The sequence below is a fragment of the Strongylocentrotus purpuratus genome, unplaced genomic scaffold (genome assembly GCF_000002235.5).
Source record: "Strongylocentrotus purpuratus isolate Spur 01 unplaced genomic scaffold, Spur_5.0 spur5_scaffold_15, whole genome shotgun sequence".
In the NCBI taxonomy this organism is placed as follows: Eukaryota; Metazoa; Echinodermata; class Echinoidea; order Camarodonta; family Strongylocentrotidae; genus Strongylocentrotus; species Strongylocentrotus purpuratus.
The window spans coordinates 31153522-31179187 of NW_022145600.1; the positions used below are offsets into that span (position 1 = coordinate 31153522).

General features: G+C 36.6%; 2 protein-coding genes across 2 annotated transcripts; one reads left to right on the top strand and one right to left on the bottom strand.

Annotated features, from left to right (window-relative positions):
* Window positions 1–4: 4 nt before the first annotated feature.
* Window positions 5–5605, top strand: LOC763478 (ADP-ribosylation factor-like protein 3). The gene is made up of 5 exons (XM_030986183.1): window positions 5–64; window positions 1143–1350; window positions 1708–1814; window positions 2437–2622; window positions 3402–5605. The coding sequence occupies exons 1-5, from the start codon at window positions 62–64 to the stop codon at window positions 3438–3440; spliced, it is 543 nt and encodes a 180-aa protein (XP_030842043.1). The 5' UTR covers window positions 5–61; the 3' UTR covers window positions 3441–5605.
* A 10565-nt stretch (window positions 5606–16170) lies between these two features.
* On the bottom strand, window positions 16171–20734 carry LOC115924184. The gene is made up of 5 exons (XM_030986058.1): window positions 20725–20734; window positions 18645–18881; window positions 18147–18332; window positions 17506–17852; window positions 16171–16428 (listed from the first exon to the last, which is right to left on the bottom strand). The coding sequence occupies exons 1-5, from the start codon at window positions 20732–20734 to the stop codon at window positions 16171–16173; spliced, it is 1038 nt and encodes a 345-aa protein (XP_030841918.1).
* Between the last annotated feature and the right edge of the window lie 4932 nt (window positions 20735–25666).

A 25666-nucleotide genomic window follows, 5' to 3' on the forward strand; every position in this document is an offset into this window, starting at 1 on the left:
ATAAGACTCGACGCGAGCTAGGCGGAGAAGGAGGATGCACGGCAATTAAGTTTTAAGAAAAATGGTATGGCATTGATCAGTACTGTGATATTAGATATTTTAACATTCTATCATATCTATAGTAGCTTTGTGTCACATATTTGGCATGAATTGATTTTAAACTAATTTTATAATAGGGTCTAATTCATTTCTAAACTTCTGTTTCCATGGACGCTATCGCGTCAACTTGCTGAGTGCACTGCAAACCGATCGGACGCTGCCTGTCTCTCCCGGGACAGATAGGGCTCTTGCTAAGTACAGATACCGGCGCGGCGATTCCTTCTAATTCTATGACTCGGCGCGGCGACAGCGACAGCCTGCAGCCAGGCCAGGCCACCCCACCCAATTCCAATCTTCTCGATCTTATTTTTCTTCTTCCTTTATAGACCCCCTAATGTGATGGCAATTGGTACGGACGGTATGCAGTTGTATTGTACTTGAACTTCTTGTGCAGCGGTTTGCCCTGAAACCTGTGATTATAGACCCTAAATGTCTTTGTTTTTAAGAAAAATACGCAAAAAAGATAAGAAAATTGACATGACAGAGTAAGAAAAAGAACGCCTTTAATTTATATCATAACAATTATTTGAACAATTGATGAAGATTAAGTTGATTTTTTTTGTGTGTTTTAGTAGGTCTAGGCCAAACTTTCTTTCTATCTTTCGTCATGTTATTCTTTGTTTTCATTCTATGAGTATTACAACTAGATCTAGGCCTATCATTTTCTTATGTTATTCTTTGTTTTTCCACCTTTTATCTTCTCTTCCGTCCATCTTTCTTTATTGTTTCTATTATTCTATTTTCTCTTTCTAGATCTATATCTTTCTTTAGTTATACTTTGTTTCTTCTTTCTATCACCTTTTCTTATACCTTGAATACCAAAGCTTCTGGAATAAAGCCGTCTCCAGCTGCCAAGCTTCCAGGTCTAACTTCAAGGAGGGGGGGGGGGGGGGGGGGGGGGGGGGGGATGTCCCAGCTTCCGGGTCTTGCACCGTAGTCATTTTTTTTTTTACATCTGTATCTTGTTTGCTGGGTCATATCAGGAATGTCATAATTGCAAAATACAAAATTATTTATCCGTTTGTCTGTTATCCATGTTTCAGGGCCTGCTAGGATTCTTCAGACGACTGAGGAAGGCATCCCGCAAGCAGAGCATACGTGTCCTCCTTCTTGGTCTGGATAATGCTGGCAAGACGACCATCGCCATGAGCCTCTGCCAGGAAGAGATCACTGACGTCAACGCCACTCTGGGCTTCAACATCAAGAAAATGAAGGCAAATGGGGTGGAACTTAATTTGTGGGATATTGGAGGTTAGTAAATATTGATCTTTGATTTTTCCTTTCTTTTGCCTAAGTTCTTTGTAGAAGGACTCAGCACTATACAGGGGTCCTGTGTGCACATGGACCTCAAGTCTTAACTCTTAATCCCCCAAATCTAGAAATAAATACAAATGGAGGGCAAAGGAGGAGGAGGAGGAGGGGGGGGGCAATGGTTACCAAGCATTGTAGATCTAGACCCCTTGTAAAGGAAAATAGTATGGAGTTATGTTTTAAAAGAAATTTTGCTTTAATCCTATTATTTGATCTGTACATGAAGTAGGGACAGATATCCCTCCTGTCGTATTCCCAGACAAGTGCTGTTAATTTGAGTATTTCGGATTTTTTCAGGTCAAAGACGGCTCCGCCAGTATTGGGAGAACTACTTTGATAACACTGATGTCTTGCTATATGTGATCGATAGTTCAGATACTAAAAGATTGGAAGAAACGGGCGAGGTAAGGAGGCCTATCTTCTTTGTCTTTCTTGTGATTACATGCCTTTGCAGTTTAAGTTCTGAACATTTCTCTCTTGATTTTGGTTATCCAAGTATCAGTTGTACTGTGCCAGGGCAGTCGTTGTACAGTATAGATTGTAGGAAGCCAGAAGATGTTGTATTCATGTGCTGGTTTTGCAATAATTCCATCTAGAAAATAAAAGAAGGGTGAATCCCAATCCCATGGATAGGCCTGTATACAGAAAATCTCATTCATGTCACAAAGATTTCATGGAAAAGATAAGGTGAAGTAAGAAAGCAGTAAGGTTAATCTAAATGAGGAGGATGCTCAACCCAAGAAGTGGAGGGAAGAAGTGTCATCATGGCACAAAAGTCAGTAACCCCACGTAAGAGCGAAAATGCATGATGCATGATGATAATAATGATGATGTTGATGATGATGATGATGATGATGATGATGATGATGATGATGACGACGACGACGACGACGACGACGGCGACGACGACGACGACAACGATGATGATGATGATGATGGTGGTGGTGGTGGTGGTGGTGGTGGTGGTGGGGATGATGAGCTGACGATGATGACGATGATGTTCCTAAATCATTCTTCATCCTCAAGGAGCTGGCCCACCTTCTGGAAGAGGAGAAGCTGGGCGGAGTGCCGCTGCTGGTGTTGGCAAACAAACAGGACCTGGTGGGCGCGGCCCCTCCTGATGAGATCGCAGAGGGGCTCAACCTACACACTATCAGGGATAGGGTGTGGCAGATCCAAGCATGCTCGGCCATCACCAAGGAGGGCATTGAGGTGGGTGTAGGGGGTCGTAAAGGCCTATTCACATACATCACAGTAGATCCCTGCATTTTTGCTTTAAAGCCACACTGCACTACTTGTAGCTACTTGCACCCTCTATATAACAAACAATGCCTAATCAGTGACCATTGGTCCCCCATGATCCTCTTTTTCTTATGCTATTTGAGAGCTGAGTTGATGAGATAACCACCTGTCCGGTGACCTTGCAGTGTGGTATAATCCCTCCTTTTCACTAGTACAGCTGGCCTTTAACATGCACATTCTCTTTCATCTTTGCCAGACAGAACCCAGCCTTCTCTTTTAATTTGTCAAACTGGTCAATATAAATCTGAAGTCATCTCATTAGCTCCATTTCAGTTGTTTAAAGACAAAAGACAAATCATATCTGCTCTGAGCCAGAGGGGTGTTATCTCTGTGTTAAAGCATGCACATCAAGATCCATGATCATGCTTTAGGAAACTTGTTTCTTAAATAATGACATAAACTTGAAATAATTTGGTAGTGAAAAACATTGTCAGGTAGTGTAGCACACAAGGAGATGATAATATGCCCCCCTCCCCAAACAGGGAAGAATCTAAACAGTCCCTTTTGACTGTTTTTCATATCTTTATATTTAGTATTTGTCTCATATTCATAATTTACTCTGCTTATTCTACTTTCTCTACTTTCTCTGAATGTCTGAACACCATACTACCATGACCACTCTCTTTTCATTTCTCTACCTCTCTTTTACTCCTCTCCTTCTCCTCTTCCGGATCGGGAACGATGTACAGAAAGGAATGGACTGGCTGGTGAAAGTAGTCAAGAAGTGATCACAGGATGATCATGACTACTCAAGATAACATCAGTGAAGCATTCAGGTATTTTCAGAGTATTTTACAGAGGTGCTCAAATCAGCTATGTATAAATAAAGGACATATATATATATATGGCTGCATGAAAAATTGTATGAAATTGAAGCTACATGTACATGAACATGTGATAGAAAAAGTATACCATACTTTTATCACAATTTTCCTTTAAATTATTAATTTTTAAATGTTATTGATGTGTGCTGAGTAATGAAGTGCTATTTCACTCAGAAAACTGACAGCCTTCCAGTAATATGATCAACTGGTCCATGAACAATTGTCTTTATTGAGCAGCTGAAATATTGTGTGTTTTTTCTTTTGCATAAACAAAGATTATAAATCAATGAATTATTACCGTTTCAATCTAGTTATTCTTAAATATAAATTTGTAACCTTCCATACAAACTGGATTGTTTTTTGGTTAACCTTCAACTTTTCCACTTTAGAGAATGTTGTCTGAAGTATTTTTATGAACATACTTGTGTATTTATTATTTATTCACAACCATTAAAGTAAAACTCTAATAAAGAAAGTAAAGAAATCTGGAGTCAATTGTGGAAATGATGTTTGGTGTTATAAGTAGCTTTATATGTATGAGACCCAAAATGCATGCTTTATGGGGGATGTATTTAAACTATCAGTTTCTTTAAAAAAAATCGGGGTTTATGTAATCATGAAGAATACACTGATTTCCCCATTTCTCAGTGGGCTGAGAATGGCTATAACATGCATTTTATGTTGTTGAAATTATGCCAAAAAAGGCCTCCTTTGAATATCAGTTATGTATATTGTTATTTTGTAGATATTTCAAAGCTGTCATAATATATATATATTTAAGAGTTTGAATGTACATAGTATTCAAAGTGCTGATCAAATTTTTAGCTAATAAGCCTTTTCTGTTACAGAAAAAAAATGTTATTGATGTAAATTTTTGATATGTGATGAAATTCTCAGAGAAATATTTTATTGGAAACATTGCCTAATTCTGAAATGTACTGAATTGCCACATTTATTGATGTAGCAAGTAACCGTCCATGAGATTACCAAAAGAAGAGGTACAGTACCTGCCTAGCTTTTGCTGCCTATTATCATTGTCTGTATTTGTAAGATTGACAGACTGCATAGAAATCCAAGATATGAATTGTTGAAAGCATTCCATGAAATTAGAAGTACATTGATGAAATTTGACGCATATCATTTTACTTTGATGATTGGACATTTAAATTGGTACTCCAATGGGGCTATCAAATTTTAAAAGAAATGATCAAATATATTTATAATCTTTTATCGTGATATACTGGATGATTACTAGTGTGTGTACAGGACATGAACTTAGAGAATAATAATTCTTACCAGCTGACTGTAACTTCTTGATGAAAAGTTCTTGTTTTCGTCATTGAGTAATGATATCAGAACAAACAATGACTAACTGTACTTTTTTGAATTAATGAGCTAATAATATGATTAGGTTAATTACTGGACGGGTGTATTATACAGAATCACCCTAGCATGGGAAGCTAAGTTGGATTTTTGTCTCGTCAATATTATGTTATGCCTTGCCTAACAATGCCATTGTTATACATGTATGTATTTTCTATATTAATCTGACCTTTTCAAGTGACTAATTAATCCTGTTTTGAGAGATTTAATGAAAACCTTGAATTTATTGCCTTGGTAAGCTCTCTGAATAGCAGATGCATCCTGTATTTCTATGAGGTTTTTTAATAATTTTAATGATACTGCCATTATTTTTTAAGTATAATAGAAAAGGATAAATTGTTATTAGTCTGATAGATTCATATCCACTTTTAGACTTCTTTTTAATTATAGTCCCCACCAAAGGTTTTTTTTTTTTTTTTTTTTACTTAGATGATGGTGATTTCTGGTAATGAAGAAACACTGGAATGAAATTTAATGAATACATTCTTATTTTGTTCATTATTATTATCATCAGGGCTGTGCACAATTATGTTTTAATTACATTGTGTCCATATATTCAGTGAAAAAAGACAGTGGTTTTAATCTTGCACCGGTCAAATAGTCTCATTCAAAATGTCGGCTGAGCCCAATATCCACTTTATAGCACTTCAGTTTTACCATCCTTTAGAAGACAACCCCCCCCCCCCCCCCCAAATCATTGACACTGCTGTGAATGTCTTCAAAGTATTCATAAATTCAGACCAACGCACAGTGGGCCAGGGAGGAACCAAAGTGCGCCAAAACTAAATTTGGGTGATTTATTTTTATGCCTCCGTTACGAAGTAGCCGGAGGCATTATGTTTTCGGGTTGTCCGTCCGTCCGTACGTCCGTCCGTCCGTCCGTACGTCCGTCCGTCCGTACGTACGTCCGTACGTCCCGTTCTCGTGATCGCGTTATCTGAAGAACCGATTCATGGATTCCTGCCAAACTTTGGTCATGTATGTATCTTGCAGAGCCGATGAACTGATTAGATTTTGGGGTCACAAGGTCAAAGGTCAAAGGTCACAGGGCTCATTATGTATGCAAAAACAGCTCGTGATCGCGTTATCTGAAGAACCGATTGATGGATTCCTGCCAAACTTTAGTCATGTATTTATCTTGCAGAGCCGATGAACTGATTAGATTTTGGGGTCACGAGGTCAAAGGTCAAAGGTCACAGGGCTCATTATGTATGCATAAACGGCTCGTGATCGCGTTATCTGAAGAACAGATTGATGGATTCCTGCCAAACTTTGGTCATGTATTTATCTTGCAGAGCCAATGAACTGATTAGAGTTTGGGGTCACGAGGTCAAAGGTCAAAGGTCACAGGGCTCATTATATATGCAAAAACAGCTCGTGATCACGTTATCTCAAGAACAGATTGATGGATTCCTGCCAAACTTTGGTCATGTATGTTACTTGCAGAGCCGATGAACTGATTAGATTTTGGGGTCATGAGGTCAAAGGTCACGCGGCTCATTATGTATGCAAAAATGGCTTGTGATCGCATTATCATTAGAACAGATTGATGGCCGGATTCCTGCCAAACTTAGATCATGTATGTATCTTGCAGAGCCAATGAACTGAGTAGATTCTTGCGTCATGAGGTCAAAGGTCATGGCTCATTATGTATGCAAAAATAGCTTGTAATCACGATATTTTGAGAACCTGTTAATGGATTACAAATGAACTTGAATTTGAAAAATTTCTTCTGTTTTGGTTGGTAAAATTGCTCTATGACGGAGGCATCATTTTCGACTGCGCGCAGTCGAATTCCATCTAGTTTTAATTTTGTTTCTTGCCCAGTTGAAAGGTAATACATAGAGGAGTACCTCAGTGAAATATTTAATTCCGGTATGCACAATAAGGGTATAAATTTACTACTTTAAACAGCAAAATCCTACATATTCACAGTTTTAGTGCAAAAGTGACTTTTTTAAAAATCTTTCAATTCAACAAGAAGTTTTTAAGTTATTGATATGAAATTGCTCTCACATATTCCTGATAGTTCATTTCGTTGTATGAATGGGTTAAAATTAATAGAAACACAATCTTCATGATATATTATATGGTAATTCACTGAAAAATGGACTAATTATCCATGTTTTTTATAAATCCAGAAGAAATGTTTAGATCTCCGCGGTGTACCGCTTAAATTTTATTACCACCATGTCCTCTGATGTCTAAGCTTTAAGTTAATACCAAATTTGGCTGCCCGATCTTGCCCGTTGTTATGTTAGAGCCGATTTTCCTTGCCACATTGCCCCGAAAAATGTGGGTTTTTGGGGTCCGCGGCTGAATCATGAAGGATTCATGGTCATAAATCACGGCGCGAGGGGGCGCGTAACACTTGTTCTGACACCGCGGACCAAAATAAACACATTTTTCAGGGCAATGTTGCAAGGAAAACGGCTCTAACATAATAACGGGCAGAATCGGGCAGCCAAATCTGGTATCAACTTAAAGCTTAGACATCAGAGAAAATGTTGGTAATAAAATTTAAGCGAAAATCCCTGGAAATCCAAACATTTCCTCTGGATTTATAAAAAAGAAATCCCCAAACATGAGTTTTGGCGCACTTTGGTTCCTCCCTGGCCCACTGTGCAACATGGGCAAAAATTTAGACCAAATTCTTTTTATTAATCACAGATTTTATTTATGTTTGATATGAAATTTAGGATGTCTTTGAGGCCAAGTAACTAATGCTGTTTAAAATGGGAAGTTCTTTCATATGAAACCTAAGTTTGAAAGAATGTTTGTCACCGAATATCCATCTTACCTGTACTTGACCTTTTCTAAGACAAATCAGTTGTTTTTACAAGCACCACCACACATTTTATGCTTGCACAAAGGTAACCTCTAGCGAATGGAAGTTATTAATAGATGATATGACGATGATACAAATGTTTACTGTTTTATTTGAAGCCATGTTGCAGAACAATATGGTAAAAAATGATTTCATTGTGCTAATATACATTACCTGTTGTAGTGAATATACTGATAGAAATTGTATGCATTTTTAATGAACAGCATTCATTCCATCAACAATACAGATGTGCTTTTAGTGTAACATGCAGGTAGTATGACTTCTAATGGGCTTTAATATCATTATTTTGTAATTCCCAGGACTTTAAAATTCCAACTGTGCTTCGAGCTATGCACACATAGTTTTAATTGGTTGACTTGAACTGAATGAAGAAAAAAATGCTGTCTCATGTATGTACATGTACATGCTTTCAACACAATAGCGAAGACTTTCGAAAAATCAACCTAAGGGAAGGTCGTTAGCCTTATCCATCGCTTCATGAAATGTGCGAACATTACAAAAGCGTTTTATGTACCTGGTAGTCAGAACGTGATTTTTCATTGACAACAGATTTTTGAAATTGCCCTTGAGTAGATTTCTCCAGAGTCTTTACTATTGTGTTTTTTCAAAGCCGATACATATGTGAGCTACATGTAGGAACAATGCAGCATTGTCGTGCTAATTAAGAAATATTTACAAGCAATATATTGATGTGCTAAATAGGGTTATACATGTAAGGTGCTATAGCAGCAATTTATGAATATAATACTTCCAGCATTGTCCTAGTACTGGTGCCTAGATCATATGGGATGCAATCTCATTATACTTTACACACATTTGAATGTCATGTGAATCATTGCTTGCCACTGTCAAAGCCTTAGACAATGCCTCTGTAATATACAATGCCTCTGTAATATACAATGTTTATTTCTAGTTATTCAGTGCCTTAGAGATGTAGAGAGAGGCTGGATTGTGACTTCAGTGGTTGAAAGAAAGCTTCTAGATTCAATTATATATTACTGGCTTATGTTTAGTGTAAGCCAGGTTGAGTTATATATGTACATACTCTGTAAAGGAAAATTTCCTCTGCCCCCGCCATTGGATGAAAAGCAATGTGTTACAGACAACATAAACATTTGGTCACTCTTTCTCCTAGTGTTAAAGGGTGTACCAATCACCAAAAATATTTTGTTCTGTATGTTAGGGATTTCATGCGGCTATACAATATTAACAATATGAGCTATGACTATGAATTCTATTGCAAGTTTTAATAAGTTTACAATTTAAAACAAAATGGTGTATGCCCCAGCATAGAATAGCTAGGGCTTGCAAGGATCCCGAGTCGGACTTGGGTACTATGCATAGGATTTGATGTAATTTTATTCTTATTTATTGTTCATTAGCCATTGCCCATAGAATGCAGGGTAAGTTTTGTTGAGGTTAACTTTATACATTAACAGTTAGGTGATTTACATGATGACTTTTCATGTTTTAACACAGGTTTTTCTTTTCTAAAGCAATTTTGTATAAAGGTAAATTTGACCTTATCAATGACAAGAGTAAGTTGTGGGAACATGACTTATTTTCTGCACACTCATGTTTTTTCTGTTTTCAGTGGTCTTAAAGTGTGCTGTGTTTCTATGTGACTTTATAATTGAAAAAGAAAAACATTATTATATTTGTATCGGTGTTACTAATAGTATCAGTATAGTATTGCATACACAGCATCAATCGAAGTGTGTTGATGTGTGTTTGTTAAATTCACAGAATACTTAAGGACAAATGTTGTATTAGTTGACTTAGTGATCAATTTATGAGTTACTGTTCTGAGTGAATGTATTACAGGTATCTGCGAGACATCATTAGTATATTGAGGAAAGGTGTACAGTTAAAGTGACCTCTTGTATTTAAGAACTCAAGCAAACAGGCAGCCTAACTTTATTACTGCTTTTGGTTTAAAAGAGTTTTAAAAAAAATATAATAACAGTACCAATTTTTAGCATTGTTATGTCCACCTCACACTATTCAGGTACATGTAACCAGACCTTGATATGATTTATGTTGAGGTGATGAATAATTGTAAAGATGTCAATGTTGGATATTGGAAGCCTTTCATGCAGAGAATGGGCCCAATGAGTTACTAATCAGGAGCACATTAGTGATAGATCGCATATAACTCTCATTCTTAGTTTATTGAAGGTTACAGAAATGTATACATCAGTTGTTTATATTTATATGACTATCGACCACTTTGACTATTGACCTCCATGAGGTCATTTTTAAAATGATGACCTATTACATCTTGCCCTGAAGGAAATTGTTCTAAATTTTTCCAGACTCTGTAAGACATTTAGCTTAGGAATTGATTGTATGATTGAATAATCGGTTGTACAATCAATTGATTGTATATAATGTTCATTTGTTAAATAATAATCACTTGTGAACTTATCTTCATGTTACGAGGCCAGGAGATAATAGTTTCATGTAGCCTTTTAACCAGCCAACTGTTATGCTGTGATAATTGTTAAAGGTTCTGACTACTTTTATGCTTCTCAACAGCTTCAATGTGTCTTACCCTGCTCTGAAAGAAAAGGATCACGGCCTGTATTCCTTTTGTTGGAGGTCAACTGCCCCAATGTCACAAGATATCATACAAGACCATGCATTGGATATGTTATGATATTATAATGATGTATATTTATTTATATAGATTTTTATGAGCACATTTATCTTGCACTTGAATCAGCTGCACCTGTAAAACTTTGGTTCTTCCATTGTGCCTGTACTATACACCTTGCCATGCACGTTGAATTATATTAAAGCACTCAGATTTGATGTAAAATTAATTAGTCGTGTCCCTGTGATTTGTGTGTTTAACTAATGTGGATGGAGATGGGAGAAAATGAGATGATTATCTACGAGATTATCTAAATTTGATAGTAAATTGGTTTGAAAGAAGGAAAATATTCAGCTAGATTTGTTAAGACTCACCAAAAGGGAGATTGTTGTGACCGTTTTTTTTTTAAAGATGAACATTTCCCATCCTTTTTGTTAAGACTATACTATGTTTGTTTGATTGTTGCATTTTGCTTGTTGGACAACTGACAGCAAACTTAACGGTAAATGTGGTCCTCCCTCTTTTTTAAAATGGTCTAGCAACTCCTCTTTAAATTTAGAGGTATAATAATTGTAGTATGTATTTGAGGGAAAGAGAGAGGGTTTAGAGACGGGAGACATTGTTATGGTGTATTCTAATTGCAATAAATATCCATATTCATCTAGAAGGATAGTTTTTTTGGGGGGGGGGTAAGAATGGGACACCAAGGGAGCGTTTCACAAAACTTGTCATCAGTGACAAATGACAGTTTTTGTTATAAGCTACTGAAATCCTTGCTTCTGATTGGTTATCAGCAGATTTGACAATTGTTGTCATTTGTCATTGAAAAAAGGCTTTGTGAAACGCCTCCCTGTACTATTCAAGGTCGTGTTACTGATGTCAAGAACAAATATTTTCATACACATTCTAACATCCATTATATCATCACGGCAACAAACTAATTGATCCAAACATAATAACACAAAAGCCGACATGTTGCCTTAAGTTATAGAAGGTGCAAATTAATCACATTTTATACTTGGCTAACGTGCATCGTAACACAGTATAAAGACATCAGCCTCTCCTTTACTTGTTTATACACCGCACAGTGTATTAGCTTATTGCATTGGCATAGGTTGTACAGAAAGTTATTCTTCCATGAAGGCTACAACAGAAATGCTATACTAAAAACATTTCATGGGTCTACTATGTTAATTAATTTGTGGTGGCCTCGCATCATTCTGCAGATTAAAATTTGTGACTATCCCAAGATAGAGCCTATTCAACTTTTTTTCAATTCTTTTTGATAGATAATGATGATGATGATAATAAAGATAATAATTGCAGTAATAACAATAATAATTATAATTATAATAATAGTTATGATAATATTTATGATAATGAGGATAACAGTAATAATGATGGTAATAATAATAATAACAATATATGGGTCATATTAAACCAGGGTAGCCACTTTAATAATATCTTCCAGAGGGCCCTGCAATTATTATTACCCCAACAATTGCCAGGTATACGTTTACATGCACCTGGGTGGAGAGTGCACACATGGATTAAATGTCTTGCCAAAGGACAGTAGTGCGGGCTAGGATTCAACCCCCCCCCCCCCCAACTCTTGGACTCTTGGAGTCAAGTGAATGAACCAATAAACATGACACCTCCAAACAATGTCTCAAGCCTTAAAGCCCCACTGTCCTACTTGTAGCTACTTGCTCCCTCTATATGGAAAACTTCCCTAATCGGTGCCTGTTGGTCCCCCATGATCCTCTTTTTCTCATGTTAGTTGAGAGCTGAGTTAATGAGATAGCCACCTGTCAGTGACCTCGCTGTGTGGTCTAATCCCTTTTGGCCCAGTAGTATTGATGGTCTTTAATTCTCAAAAGACAATTGCAGATGTTTACCACACCTATATATTGACACATGTATATATTTAAACTAGTATACGCTACTATATAATTGAATTTTGAAAGTATACAAGGATTGCCTTGTTAGTAGAACAATTTGAATGAAACCTCATTATATGAGTGGTTTCAATGCTTCAGAAGTTTGATAGTAAGATAATTTCAATTTTCTTCAATTTCAATTTCATTTCTGATTTATTGTAAATAGAAACATGCTAAATAAATAGTCTAAAGATTCATACAATTCAGTTTGCAAATAGTATAAACATACAAGAATACAAGAGATCAATACTTTTAGCAATCTTCGTATAAATTAATGATTAATTTTTTTTTAAAAAGTAAACAACTAATATCAAATAATCGTTAACAAAATACATGTTGTAATTATTCAGCTAAAATTTTAACAAGCTATATGTTCTCACCATTTTTCTAATTGTCATATTCATACACTTTCAAATTAATAACTAATCTCTTTTTTTACCTAATTAACATTTCTTTTAGAATCATATTTCTATACGGATGAATATCACACGAAATGTAACGATACAAAATATCAAAATTATGATTACTTACAGAGTAGTCCTATCAGTATAGTATGAAATCTGATTAAATCTGGTAAATCTGGAGATAATGACAAGGACTGCCTTATTACTGAAACATTGTTATGTGACTGGTTTATGCTTCAGAAGTTTGATCGTGACAAGGACTGCCTTATTAGTTGAAAACTTTTAATGAAACTTTATTATGCGAGAGGTTAATGTTTCAGAAGTTTGATAATAATAGGATAATATTAAGAAGGACTGCCTTTTTAGTAGAATGCTTATATTATTTATACTATTGTATATGGAGGCTCCTGTATTCAAGCCTAAACGGAATGGCAGAACTCAGTAGTCGACGGGTTAAATGTTATGACCATCCTTATGTTAGAATTTGTTAATTTCACAAATTACAGCAGCGATGCCGATTCCATCATCGCAGCTGACGTCATCGAAAGTCAAGACAAAAGGCCAATAGCCAACGGTCGAGACACAGTCCTCTGGAGAGTTATCAGTAACGTTATCATCCGGCTTGTCGTCAGCCCAGTCTACAACGAGAGAGAGGGAGATGGACAGAGGGTGAGAGAGAGAGAGAGATAGAGAGAGAGAGAGAGAGAGAGAGAGAGAGAGAGAGGGAGAGAGAGAGAGAGAGAGAGAGAGAGAGAGAGAGAGAGAGAGAGAGAGAGAGAGAGAGAGAGAGAGAGAGAGAGAGAGAGGGAGGGAGAGAGAGAACGAACATCAACTTTAGTTATTACTTAACAAAAAGAAGATAGACTGAACAAAATAATATACGGTGAATACTGATTTTGTAAAGACATTATATTGGAACATATTTAATAGTAATTCGTTGAAGTAGACCAATTACGGTTTTACATCTTGTTTTGTCCTAATCAAAAGTCTGTCTTCTTTTCAGCGGCACATGTCATCGGGGGGGGGGGGGGGAGGGGGTCACTCCCAACATGATTGGCTACCCACCCGCGTCCAGAAAACACGTCGAAAAGGTGTCTTTTTCAGCTATATACGGCGTCGTCGATGTTTTCCTTTTGCAAGCGCTGATCGCACACAAAACAGGATACCTTTTCATTCATTCATTTTATTTCCAATTCTCGTAAAAATGCATTCAACAATACATTATACTTGTAAGAAAATATAAAAACAATAAAAAGAATATGAAGGAGTCAGCAGAGCCTATTGGCCTTTCAGAAGCTGGGCTCCAATGTCCGCAGATAATTATACAAAGTAAAGAGAAAAGAAAAAGTGGGTAGTACACAAACAAGTGTGTCCAGATTAGTTAAACATAATTAAGATTGAAATTCCTTCATTAGATGACGTTTATATTTTCGTTTTAATGAGGCAAGAGATGGGCACATTTTCATATCGGTAGATATTGCATTTCAATTAATCACTCCAGAATATATTACTGATCTACGTGAAGTATGGTATTTTTACAATTGAATACATAAATCATTAGTATGTTTTGTGTAATGTGGATGAACATCCTTTGTTTTCAGGTTCACAGGTTTCGACGTTTTCTTAAAAAATGGGTTCCTTTTCAGGTTTACACTGAGGTTTCGATGTTTTCTTACATACGCCATTAGGGTCCATTTCGGAAAATGTGGAATACAAACGCCATTAAGGTAATTTCTGAAAAGGTACGATGCGCCATTAGGGTCCATTTCAGAGGTTGATGGACACGGGTGGATAGCACTTGTGCTTGAGAGTGACACTCCCCGAATGTCATCCAGGACACAATCTCGTATAAAACATTATTTTTGAACGTAAATAACCCAAGACAAAACAAAACAAACAAAACGAAGCAAAGCAAAACTGCGAAAGAAATTGCGAACAATCGGTCGTTTTTGTTTTTCTTGCATGCTGATATAGGTTTTGTTCAATTTTGTTCTTAAATTAAAAGGATACATGACTTGTATCAAGTAATATGACTTATTTTCATATATTTATTTGAGATATTATTAAACAGAACCATAATTTCAGTGTTTACCCGGGGCGTAGTTTTCCCCTCGATACGGCTCTCTTCCCATTCCACAAAGAAACATAAAAAACAACAAAAAAGTCCCTCCAAAATAATGACAATGGAGACGTAGGGATATGTGGTTAAAATGTTTCATTAGAAGATTAACGTGATGCAAATTAAGGTTAAGAAAGCGACAGCAAGGTTAAGAGAGGTTAAAGGGAAGAGTAAATGTTGTGAAATGGACATTAGGGGTTGGGGGGGGGGGGGGTTTAGAAGGGATGGTTGCTGATGTTTACAAAAATGAACGTGAAATACTCACTTGTATATTGCATAGGGATACTTTCGCCGTTCGTATCACAGTAAAATGTCCCTTCCTCCTCGATGTCGTTGCAGTTAAGCCATATCCGGAGCCGGTTACTATACCACGACCACAACCAATACCAATTCTCATATAAATCTATCAAAATCTGCCTCAATTCTAGCATCTCGTCGTTGCTCTCCAAAACAAGAAGCTGTGCGTGGATGACACGACCATTTGGGTTTGTTACATTGATGTCTGCACAAACGTTTCTTGCCCCACTCCATGTCTTCCCTGACTGTCCATAGTACCAGTAAATGCCGCCAGTATAGTAATAGCACTTGTTTGCTCCTTCCACCCACTGATCTGGACAACTTGCTGAAAAGGTTTAATTGTAATGAAAAAAATAAACAACAACGACAACAACACCAGCAAGAGCAACAAAAAGAACAGAATTAATTAATGAAATAAAACATGCTACTTTTTCAATACTAACGGAGCAGAAGAAAGAGTATCCAACACCAATTTTTTTTTCTTCATCCATGAAGATCAATGATATTTCATGATCTCTAAAAAAACGCACATAATAAATCGGTGGCTGTGTCTATACAGATATTTTCCAGCATAAATGAACATAATGAACAGTACATAGCTGTCTCTAAACATTAAACTGTCGTAAACGAAACGGAGTTAAGCCTTTTGTCAACTCTGTTTGTTGCTACGGCAGGCAGCCAGTGAAAGCGAATTCGTTTAATAAAATTATGGAAATGCAAGCATTACTTTAAACAAACAGAACTGTTGTTCCTGGCTCATTTTTCCTGATTGAGGTGTCATATGAACTTTCTAGAAATATGTTTTTTTTCCATGAAATTCAGAAACCGCCTGCCAAATGACTTTTTGGTACCCTCTCTTCAAATTGTTTTTAATCACTCATGCGTAAGCTACGCATCATATGAATTGCATCAAATATAAAAGGAGGATCTAAGCTTTACAAGTATGTGTCAATTATTCATTATAATTATGATTTAAGTTATGATTAAACATCGATAATTCTCGATTTCGTTTTTTTCTGGGACGCACTGTATAGAAAAAGGTGAATCTTATACCTTCTTGGGGCGTCGAGGATTGAGGGGGAGAGGTAGCAACTGAAGGAAAAGTACTTTTTGAAGATTCAGCCGCTGACTGGGTTGACTTAGTGGAATTTTCCCCGAATCTGGTAATTTCACAAACAGTTTTGGAATAGCTTTCACAGGAGTAATCCTGTAAAGTCCACCGAAACGGCCAATAGTTCCACGTCGAAACACAGTCCTTTGGATTGTCACCAGTGCCATCATCGCTTGGTTGCCCGGCATTCCAGTCTTAAATGAGAGGAAACATTAATATTGGATAAGAAAAATAGATCTCTGTAAATTAAAAAAGGTGAGTGGAAATCTGCAAAACAAGGACATTTTGCTTTCAAAGGGCTCTCAATCATCGATTTTTTAAAACATTTTTTGTTATTGCTATCGATACATTATGCCTCACAAGCAGGTGTGTACGCGCAGGGGGGGGGGGGGGGGGGGGGGGGTTTACTCCTTTTTTTTTTTGCATGTGTGTATTGAGTGTGTATTTATTAGCAACCCCCCCCCCCCTTTTGTGATTTTTTTTTTTTTTTTTAATTAAAAAAAAAGATATAAAAAAAATTATGCCAATGGCTGACCTAAAAAAGGTCAGCGGCGGGCTGAGTCGTTGCGAAATTTTTGGCCCGATTTTCAAAATGTTTACCCCCCCCCCCCCTTGAAAAAAACCTGCGTACGCCACTGCTCACAAGAGAAAAGGGCATTTTGGGTCAATAGTTCTGTCCCTAGGCCCTAAAATCTGTTTGGGGAGATTTTGAGACCTGTCTTTAACGTTCAAAATATGTATCCCAAAGTTCCTTCAATTATGTAATACAAAATGGGAATGTGGGAGAAGTGGAACAGGGGAACATATATAATAGAGGATGAAGAGAGGGAGTGATAATAGTGATTATAAATATTGCGTATGGCGTATCCACACACAATTAAAATGAGGGCAGTTTAATACGTGTCGCAGGCATTCTTGCATAACGAGGGTCTGTGGCTGTTATCAGTACGAATGACACCAAGTGTCGATCATAATCACATAACAGCAATATCCCTGAAATGTAAGGCATGCACGTACCTATACCGTATTTTGAGCATTCACGGTCGATACAACGAAGAGATAATTTCGGTGAACAAAACTTGCTCAAGCATTAGTAATACTATTCCCGTAAAAGAGAATAGAAATAGAAGTTGATATTTGACAAATATTTTCAATACAAACATTACAAATAAAAAATAATTGTAAATTGCTGGTAGGGTATCAATAATCTTGAAAAATACAATGGCGCTTCTTGCTGGTCGCACATTAAATTACAAGGACAACAGGAATACAGAACACTTACTAAAGTATTGCATTGGGATGCTTTCGCCGTTCGTATCACAGTAATATGTCCCTTCCTTCTCCATATCGTTGCAATTGAGCCATACTCGGTCTGAATTCCTCAACCGATCATACCAAAGCTCAAAGGAATCTATTAAGTTCTGCCTCAATTCTAACATCTCGTCGTTGCTCTCCAAGACAAGAAGCTGTGCGTGGATGACGCGACCCTTCGGGTTTGTTACATTGATGTCTGCACAAATGTTTCTTGCTTGATACCATGAGACCCAGGATCCCTCAGGATCGAGAAGGTAGCATTTGTTGCTGATACGTCCTTCCACCCAGTCATCTGGACATCTTGCTGTAGCGGTGATATAAAAATAAATCAGATTGTGATTTGATGATTACACCAGTTTGAAACTCATAAAAATAATATTATGCGGGTTGTGAATATAATTTTGCGACGATAGGTGTACATCATTCTGTTAGGGCCTATTTAGGAAAACTAGATCAAATCTGAAGAACACTTTTTTGTCCAGGGTTGTCGAATTATAAAATGGGTTAGACCAAAACACACGCGCACTCTTGCACACGCACATGCACACATTTGCTGACACATGAAACACAATCATGAGTAAAGGAGTATTGTTCTCACCGACAGGCTCTAAGGTCGTGGTTGAACTGTCCGACTCTGGTGAAGATGAGGGTCCGGTAGAAGTGGTAATGTCCGATGACAAAGTCGTGGTGTTACGTGGTGTTACATTACTCTCCAAGACGTGACAGTGGAAGCCAGTCATAGTCTCCTCACACCAACCACTGGAACAGGGTTCTTTCATGCAATCTACACAAAACATTTCATAGAGAATTATTTCAAAAGGAATCGGAGAAAACGATTTCAAGAAACATATGGCTAAATTCTATCGCAGTCCTCGTGTTATTATAATGTTGTAGCAAAGAATTTTTCGAATACAAGAAATGTGCAGTCGATTAGTAGGCCTAAGCAGTTTCTCGAATATTGGTACACGATGTAGGGTCAACAATATTCAATTATTTGAGCCTTAAGATGTTTATTACTAAATTTGACCTTCTGAAACGTCATGCAGCGGTTTTAGCAGTTTAATGGGATTGTGTCGCTTCCATATAAATATAATACCTGGAACGCGACAAACTCTTGTCCCTGGAGGGATACCATGTTTGTTCTTCCTCCTGCATTGGGTATCACCGAGAGAAAATGCTGGGATGAGCTTTGGGATCGTCTGCACCATGGACCCATCTTCTTGCCTAGTCGTAAGGCATTGGCCAAACAATGGTAGAGTGTAGTTAAGACCATAACCATCGCTGCAGCAGCTCTGCTCTTTGCTTTCAGGACATGGCTGAGACGAAGCTTGTCCTGTTGCTTTGTCAGAGAAGAAGAGACGGCAAGTACAATTGAGAGAGAGAGAGAGAGAGAGAGAGAAAGAGAAAGAACGAGAGATAGATAGATAGATAGAGAGAGATAAAGAGAATGATGGGTGTGTATGTTTGCATAGCAGAGGAAATTATAAACGACAAGAAAGATGAAGAGAGACATGGATGGAGTGTGACAAGGTGTGGGTGGGTGGGTGTGAGTGTGTGTAGTATGTGGACGGTGACAGAGTAAAATCGTGAGAGATGAAGTCAGAGAGACACGGACGATTGGATGGAGTTTAAAAATCCGTGGATGGGTGTGTGGGTGTGCGTGTGTGTGAGTGTGCGTGTGCGTGAGCGTGCGCGTATAGTATGGGGATGGTGATGGAGTAACAACATGGGGGTGAAGAGAGTCACGTAGGGAGGGATAGAGTAAGCGAATCAGTGGGTGTGTGTGTGTGTTGTGGTGCGTGCGTGCGTGTGCGCGAGCGTGTGTGTGTGTAGTATGAGGCAGGTGACGGAGTGACAACGCATAGTTTAAGAGTGACATGGAGGGAGGGACGGAGTTTGACAATCGGTGTGTGTGTGTGTGTGTTTGTGTATGTGCGTGAGTGCGTGCGCGAGCGTGTGTGTTAGTATAGGGATGGTGACAGAGTAACAACGTGAGGGATGAAGAGAGACATGGAGGGAGGGTGGATTGTTAGAAGGTGTGGGTGGGTGTGAGTGTGTGTAGATGGAGTGGGGATGTTTTAGAGAAAATGAGAAAATAATTAGGGAACAGGAAGAAAAATGAGAAAGAGACAGAGAGAGACAGAGAGAGGAGGAGGAACGAATAAAACAACCAGATCAAAGAAAATATAATAGGAAAATGAGTCGGTTTTGGAAAAGAAAGTAACTATGTAGTGAAAAACATGGTTCGTACTCCATATAGGCCCAATTAAGCAACAACAAAATTAATGAGCCTTTCCAATACTTTTGATCCTACCGAAGTAGATTTTTGACAAAAATAAATGCATGATGCTTGATACACAAGTCATGTAATATGTGAACAATTGTTTTTATCATCCTGGTGTTTGCCAAATGTTAAAATATGTTTCAGAGAAATTGTGTGTGAGTGTGTGTGTATGTGTGTGCGTTTGTACATATAAATTACATCAGGCAAAGACTTTATACTACAAAACATTCAATTTAAAATAAGATGAACTAAATATGAAGACAGGATTTGCACCGTTTTTTCCCCATATCTTTACAAACTTAGCTCTTTATTTCCAGCTCCAAATATTGTTTCCAGCATATTATATGTCCCACTAAATTTCCCTCTAGGATAAAAAGAAAAGAAAAGAAGAAAGGTCTCTAAGCTCAGACTGTATCGTCATACTCGCAGGCATAAACTCACCTGTAATCAATAGTATCACCATAATCACTTTTCCAGTCGAGCATGATAGATGGTAAATGCCACGCGAACCCTCGCGACACGTTTCAGCTCTCTGTATATTGAAAATTATTTTGAAAGCTAATTACTTTTTAGCGTACTATATTCTTAGGGGTGGTCTAATAATGACAACGTGATTCATCATTCTGGTTCGTTTTGCGGGTAACCATAGCAAAAATAGGTTATTTAGAATTCAAGCAATTGTTTTCCAGTCAAGTATGATTGATAGAATGTTAATGCCATTTGAATACTCGTGACACGCAGCTCTCTGTAATATTGAATATTTGAAAACTAATTACTTGGGATCGTATTTGTGCACAATGAAAATGAGATTAAGTATAACCAAGTCCAATTCATCTTAATGGACCGGGCAATTAATTTTGTTGTGCTTTGTTCTGTGGCGGGTTATACTTACGGATGGTCATTTAGAATTGAAGTAATAGTATTCCTAGTTTTATAGTTTATGGAGAGATACACGAATACGATTACGGTAAAGCTGATTATTTCTTCTGAGGCAACTTAATCTTACAGTAATATATCATGCACATAAAACATTAAGTATTATCCAATATCTCCTGGAATATTTGAATCTAATAACAAGAAGCCAAGAAAACAAAAATAACTACTCCTTCCCGCGCCGTTCGTGCTTACTTGAAGGACAAAGTCCAGTGGGCTCATGCGGGTCTCATCAATCAAAGCTTACTCAAGTAAATATTATTCCGTTGAATCTAATGAATATCACTTGACCAGTTTTGTTTGAGGGCGGGTGTGTGTGGGTGTGCGTTGTGTGTGTGTGTGTGAATAAAACAAAGACACATTTTATGTGGATGGGTGAGGATGAGAACAAACCTGATGGGCCTTTATTTGGAAATTTGGTTAAGGAAATACATATTTTAGGGGTTAGTTATTCATTAGATCGAAGATTAAAAGATGATTTGAATTATAAAGAAATTCTACGTAAAATTAAAAAAAATTGCTTGTATGGTGGAAACAAAGAGATTTAACTATTATGGGTAAAATACATTTGCTAAAAACTTATGCGCTTTCAAAATTAAATTATATTTCATCTCTCGTTATTGTCCCTCATTGGGTATACAAAGAAGTTGCAAAAATTTCATTTGAATTTATATGGAGGGGGAAAGATAGAATTAAACGGGCAATAATGTATCAGGATTATGACTATGGAGGATTAAGAATGATTAATTTTGAAATGTCCGTTAAAATACAGCGCATAATGTGGATAAAACGTCTTTTATATAGAGAGAAAAGTTTGGGATGGAAATTGTTTTTTGATCATTGCTTACAGTTTGTGGGTGGTAGATTTATTTTTGTATGTGATTATGATTTTAAAAAGATTAAACTCGTTTTAGATATTCCACCATACTATATGGAAATGTTGCAAGCATGGCAAGAGACAAGTAATTTAAGATATTTGGAGGGTTATATTAATCCAATTATTTTTAATAATCAGAATATATGTATAAATGGAAAAAGTATATTTGATAGATACTTGTTTGAAAGAGGGATTGTTCAACTGAATCACTTGGTTGAGAAAGGTCATGTTAAGTCTGTTAAATATTTTATTAACCTCGGTATGAAAGGTAATAATTTGCTTATGATTATTGATATTTATGATGCGATACCCAGGTTATGGAAGGATGATTCAGGGTTAATAGAATTCCTCGAGGTTGATTTGATAAGCTTTAATACTTATTTCCATATTTCTAGTAAAAAAAATACAGTTTGTGGATGTGGGTTCAAGAACAATCTATGATTATTTTATCAAAGCACTGCAACAAACGTATGATTTGCAGGTAAGGGATGGGCAAAATGATTATGATTTTATAGATAAACAATTAAAAGAAATATTTGTTAGACCAAGAATTACTATACTCATTAGAAAACAACGTGAATTTCAATTTAAATTATTACATGGAGCCATATACACTAATGAGCATCTTCATACATTTGGTTTTGTTGGTGATAATTTATGTTTGTTTTGTAAGCAGGAAATAGAAACATACAAACATTTATTTTTATCTTGTGGGAGCGTTCAAAGGATATGGCAGGCTTTAATACAACTTTTTGAGTTAGATGAAATTAAAGATTTAGAATGGCAAGATATATTTGTTGGGTTGGTAGGTAGTTCATATAGAATAAAAATGTGTAATACTATCATTTTCATGGTGAAGTATGTTACATTTATGTCAAGATCGGGGGGGGGGGCGAGTACTAACTTTAGAAAAGATGAAAAAAAAGCATTTTTAAGTATAGGGATGAGGAAAAGAAAATAGCAATTAAAATGGGAAAGCTGGGATCACATTTCTTAAAGTGGGAGCAGCTTAAGATTAATCAAGATTTGTTTTCTTCTCCACCGTGAGCCTGTTAAAAGCGTAAATCTATTTTGCGGCCTGGATAACTTATTTAGTATATTTTTCTTGAGTTGGGAATGTTGGCAGACATCCACTGAGTGAGTAGTGTGTGGGGGGGGGGGGTGAGTGAGTGAGTATGTGTGTGGGTGGGTGAGTATGTGTGTGGGTGGGTGAGTATGTTTGTGTGATAGAGGGTGAGTATGTTTGTGTGATGGAGGGGGCAGGGAGGGGGCAGGGAGGGAGCAGGATTGTTTCAGTAAAATTACCTCCAGATTTGTTTAAGTTTTTTTTTGTTGTAATATATAAGTGAATAACATTTACAATTGACATATTATGTTCAGGTACTTATACGTTTACTTTTTTGCTAAGTTATATTATACTGCAAATAAGTTTGTGTTTAATTATGTTTATGTAAAAGCATCAATATTGAACACGTTTATTTTATTCAATTGTATGTCATGGTTTGTATTACACATTTGGAGAAATAAAACAAAATTGTTAAAAAAAAAAAGTGTGTGTGTGTGTGTGTGTGTGTGTGTGTGTGTGTGTGGTGGGGGGGGGGGGGTGATATCACCTACCAATAATTGTCCCACTACTTCTACTGTAAAAATTAGCGTTTTATACACTCAGTCAATGATTGAACCTTCCCAAAACAAGCTTGGAAACTCAAGTTGGATCAAGTATATAGCTCTCTTATAATGGCATAATCATTGCTTTGATTATTATCATTATAAAATGTGTTTATTCCTCTTTAAAAATGATACCATATTAATGGATTTTGCTGCCATGGAATGAGCAGTACATCAGAAAAAGGAGCAGGTTCAAAAGTTGCCAAATGAACTGGTAATCACTAATATTGTTATGCGGAGTATTCTTCTCTCGTTGACATATTAAGGGAGTGTGATTCTTGGAATTGACAGTGGGGCTATCGTTCCCAACTGGTCATCCATCAATGCCAAATTCTAACGAATCTGAATTTATGAATTCATGCACAAGATTGGCTACTATTTGGTCATCAACTTTCTGAAGCATCATGCCTAGATTAACAAGGCCCGGGCAATATGGCAATTTTGAATACACGTTCGAAAAAAGTGAAGTGCTTTTTGCAACTTATAACTTTTGAACTTGCCCCTTATTTTTATCTACTGCACATTCCTTGAGTGAAAATTCATTAAAAATGGGTATCATTTTAAAAAAGGAAAAAAGGAGAAAAAGAAAAAAATCAATCAATCAATCAAAAATCAAATTTTTAATGATACTCAATATAACGATGATTATGCCATGAAAAGAGACAAATAATCGATTTTGAGTTTTCAAACTTTTCTTTTAATAGGTGTAGTTTCCATGTACCCTTCACACGTGATTTGTCATAATTGTTATTTTCACCTGTTTTGTAAAACAAATTATTAATGTACTATGCATGTGAATGAAGTTTTCCTATCAAATACTCTCACACATACAAATATAATTATTTGAGAGTTTTTTTTATATAGACCATCAATAATTTATTGCATTTTGCCCCGACCCCTAACATAAAAAAAACCCTCTATGTGGGCATGCCTTGAACCATAATGCATGGCCCTACAGAGGAATAAAAACCGTGTCGATCAGCTATATTAGTGGCCTTTTTTAAGGCATTAATCCTAGTTACTGTCAGTTATGATTTAAGGACATAGGTCCCCTAGTTAATTAGCATAGTAGCACACATGTTTGAGTAAAATATCTTGATCAACCTAAAGCCGGTCTTGGTTTGAGGGGGCATTTGAAATGTTCAAATGTTATGTTCTGAAAAACGACCCCTTATTCTTCCTCTCTCTCCCCACGGAATATCACTCTTCTCTTGAGCAACTCAGGCGGTATAGCCGCGAATATGAGACTTTTCCTTGTCAAAGATACTACCATTGTTGAAGAAACAAAATGCAAGGCAACATAAAAAAAAAAGTTTTCTGGTAATGAAGAAAAGCGAGTGCAAGATGAAGAAAATATTTTTTATTATCATTACTATTTTATTACAATATTGTAAGCATCATCATCATCATTTCATGTACCGGTTTATATTTACATGCCATCTGCAGAACTAATCATGAAACGAGGATTATCAACGTTTTATTGACATGATATGTTGAACGAGAACACAGATGGATACGAAGACAAATAAATTGAATTATCACGTTGTTTGCACTTCTTTCTTTATTGTTTCATAACATATAATGACTTACTATATTTTCAATATCATTTATTTTCGAATAAATAAAAGACTACCAAGACTATGGCTATTAACTCCTTATTAGCCACACCCAATTTCAACAACAAAAAAACGCAACAACAACGCGATGCGGAAATAAAACACACTGAAGCACAATTCCAATTTCACGAAATTCCTGACGTATTCAGAGAGGGAGGGGAGGAGGGAGACAGACAGACATAGACAGTCAGAGAAAGATAGATAAATAAATAGAGAGAGAGATAGAGAGAGAGATGATTGTGATGAATTATGATTTTGTTGTAATCTCTGTCATCGATTTAGCTCTTTCCATTACAAAAAAAAAAAAAAATCAAATATGCGTACAAAAATTCAATAATTGATCTAGCAACATCATATCATAATAGGGTTCTAAGAGATGTATAGATAGAGAAAAAATAAACAAAATTAAGCGGGAGGCAAAAACTAAAACAAAATGAATATTTCAAATTATGAGAAACGAAGTCGAAAGCATTCAATGTAAATATTATTTTCGTTTTCGAGAATTAAACAATGTTCATTTCAAATTCATTTCCCAAATAGTCCTATATTTGATTTGCACATTAAAAAAAGGGGACATTTTAGTGTAGATCATGGCATAATGTTGGTCAGAATATAGTTATTCTAAAACCCATGTAAAACGAAGGCTTATAGGCCTATTATTTATGGCTCGGTTGATAATCGGCCGAGCTTTAGCAGACGACAATCATTGACAATGGGGAAATGAATGGAGGAATCGACCG

Excerpts from the sequence above, each read along its gene's own strand:
- LOC763478 (XM_030986183.1), top strand. Across the intron at positions 1,351-1,707 it reads TAATTTGTGGGATATTGGAG|GTCAAAGACGGCTCCGCCAG; the intron begins GTTAGTAAATAT and ends GGATTTTTTCAG. Across the intron at positions 1,815-2,436 it reads GATTGGAAGAAACGGGCGAG|GAGCTGGCCCACCTTCTGGA; the intron begins GTAAGGAGGCCT and ends TTCATCCTCAAG.
- LOC115924184 (XM_030986058.1), bottom strand. Across the intron at positions 18,333-18,644 it reads AAGAGTTTGTCGCGTTCCAG|ATTGCATGAAAGAACCCTGT; the intron begins GTATTATATTTA and ends TGTTTTGTGTAG. Across the intron at positions 17,853-18,146 it reads CACGACCTTAGAGCCTGTCG|CAAGATGTCCAGATGACTGG; the intron begins GTGAGAACAATA and ends TCACCGCTACAG.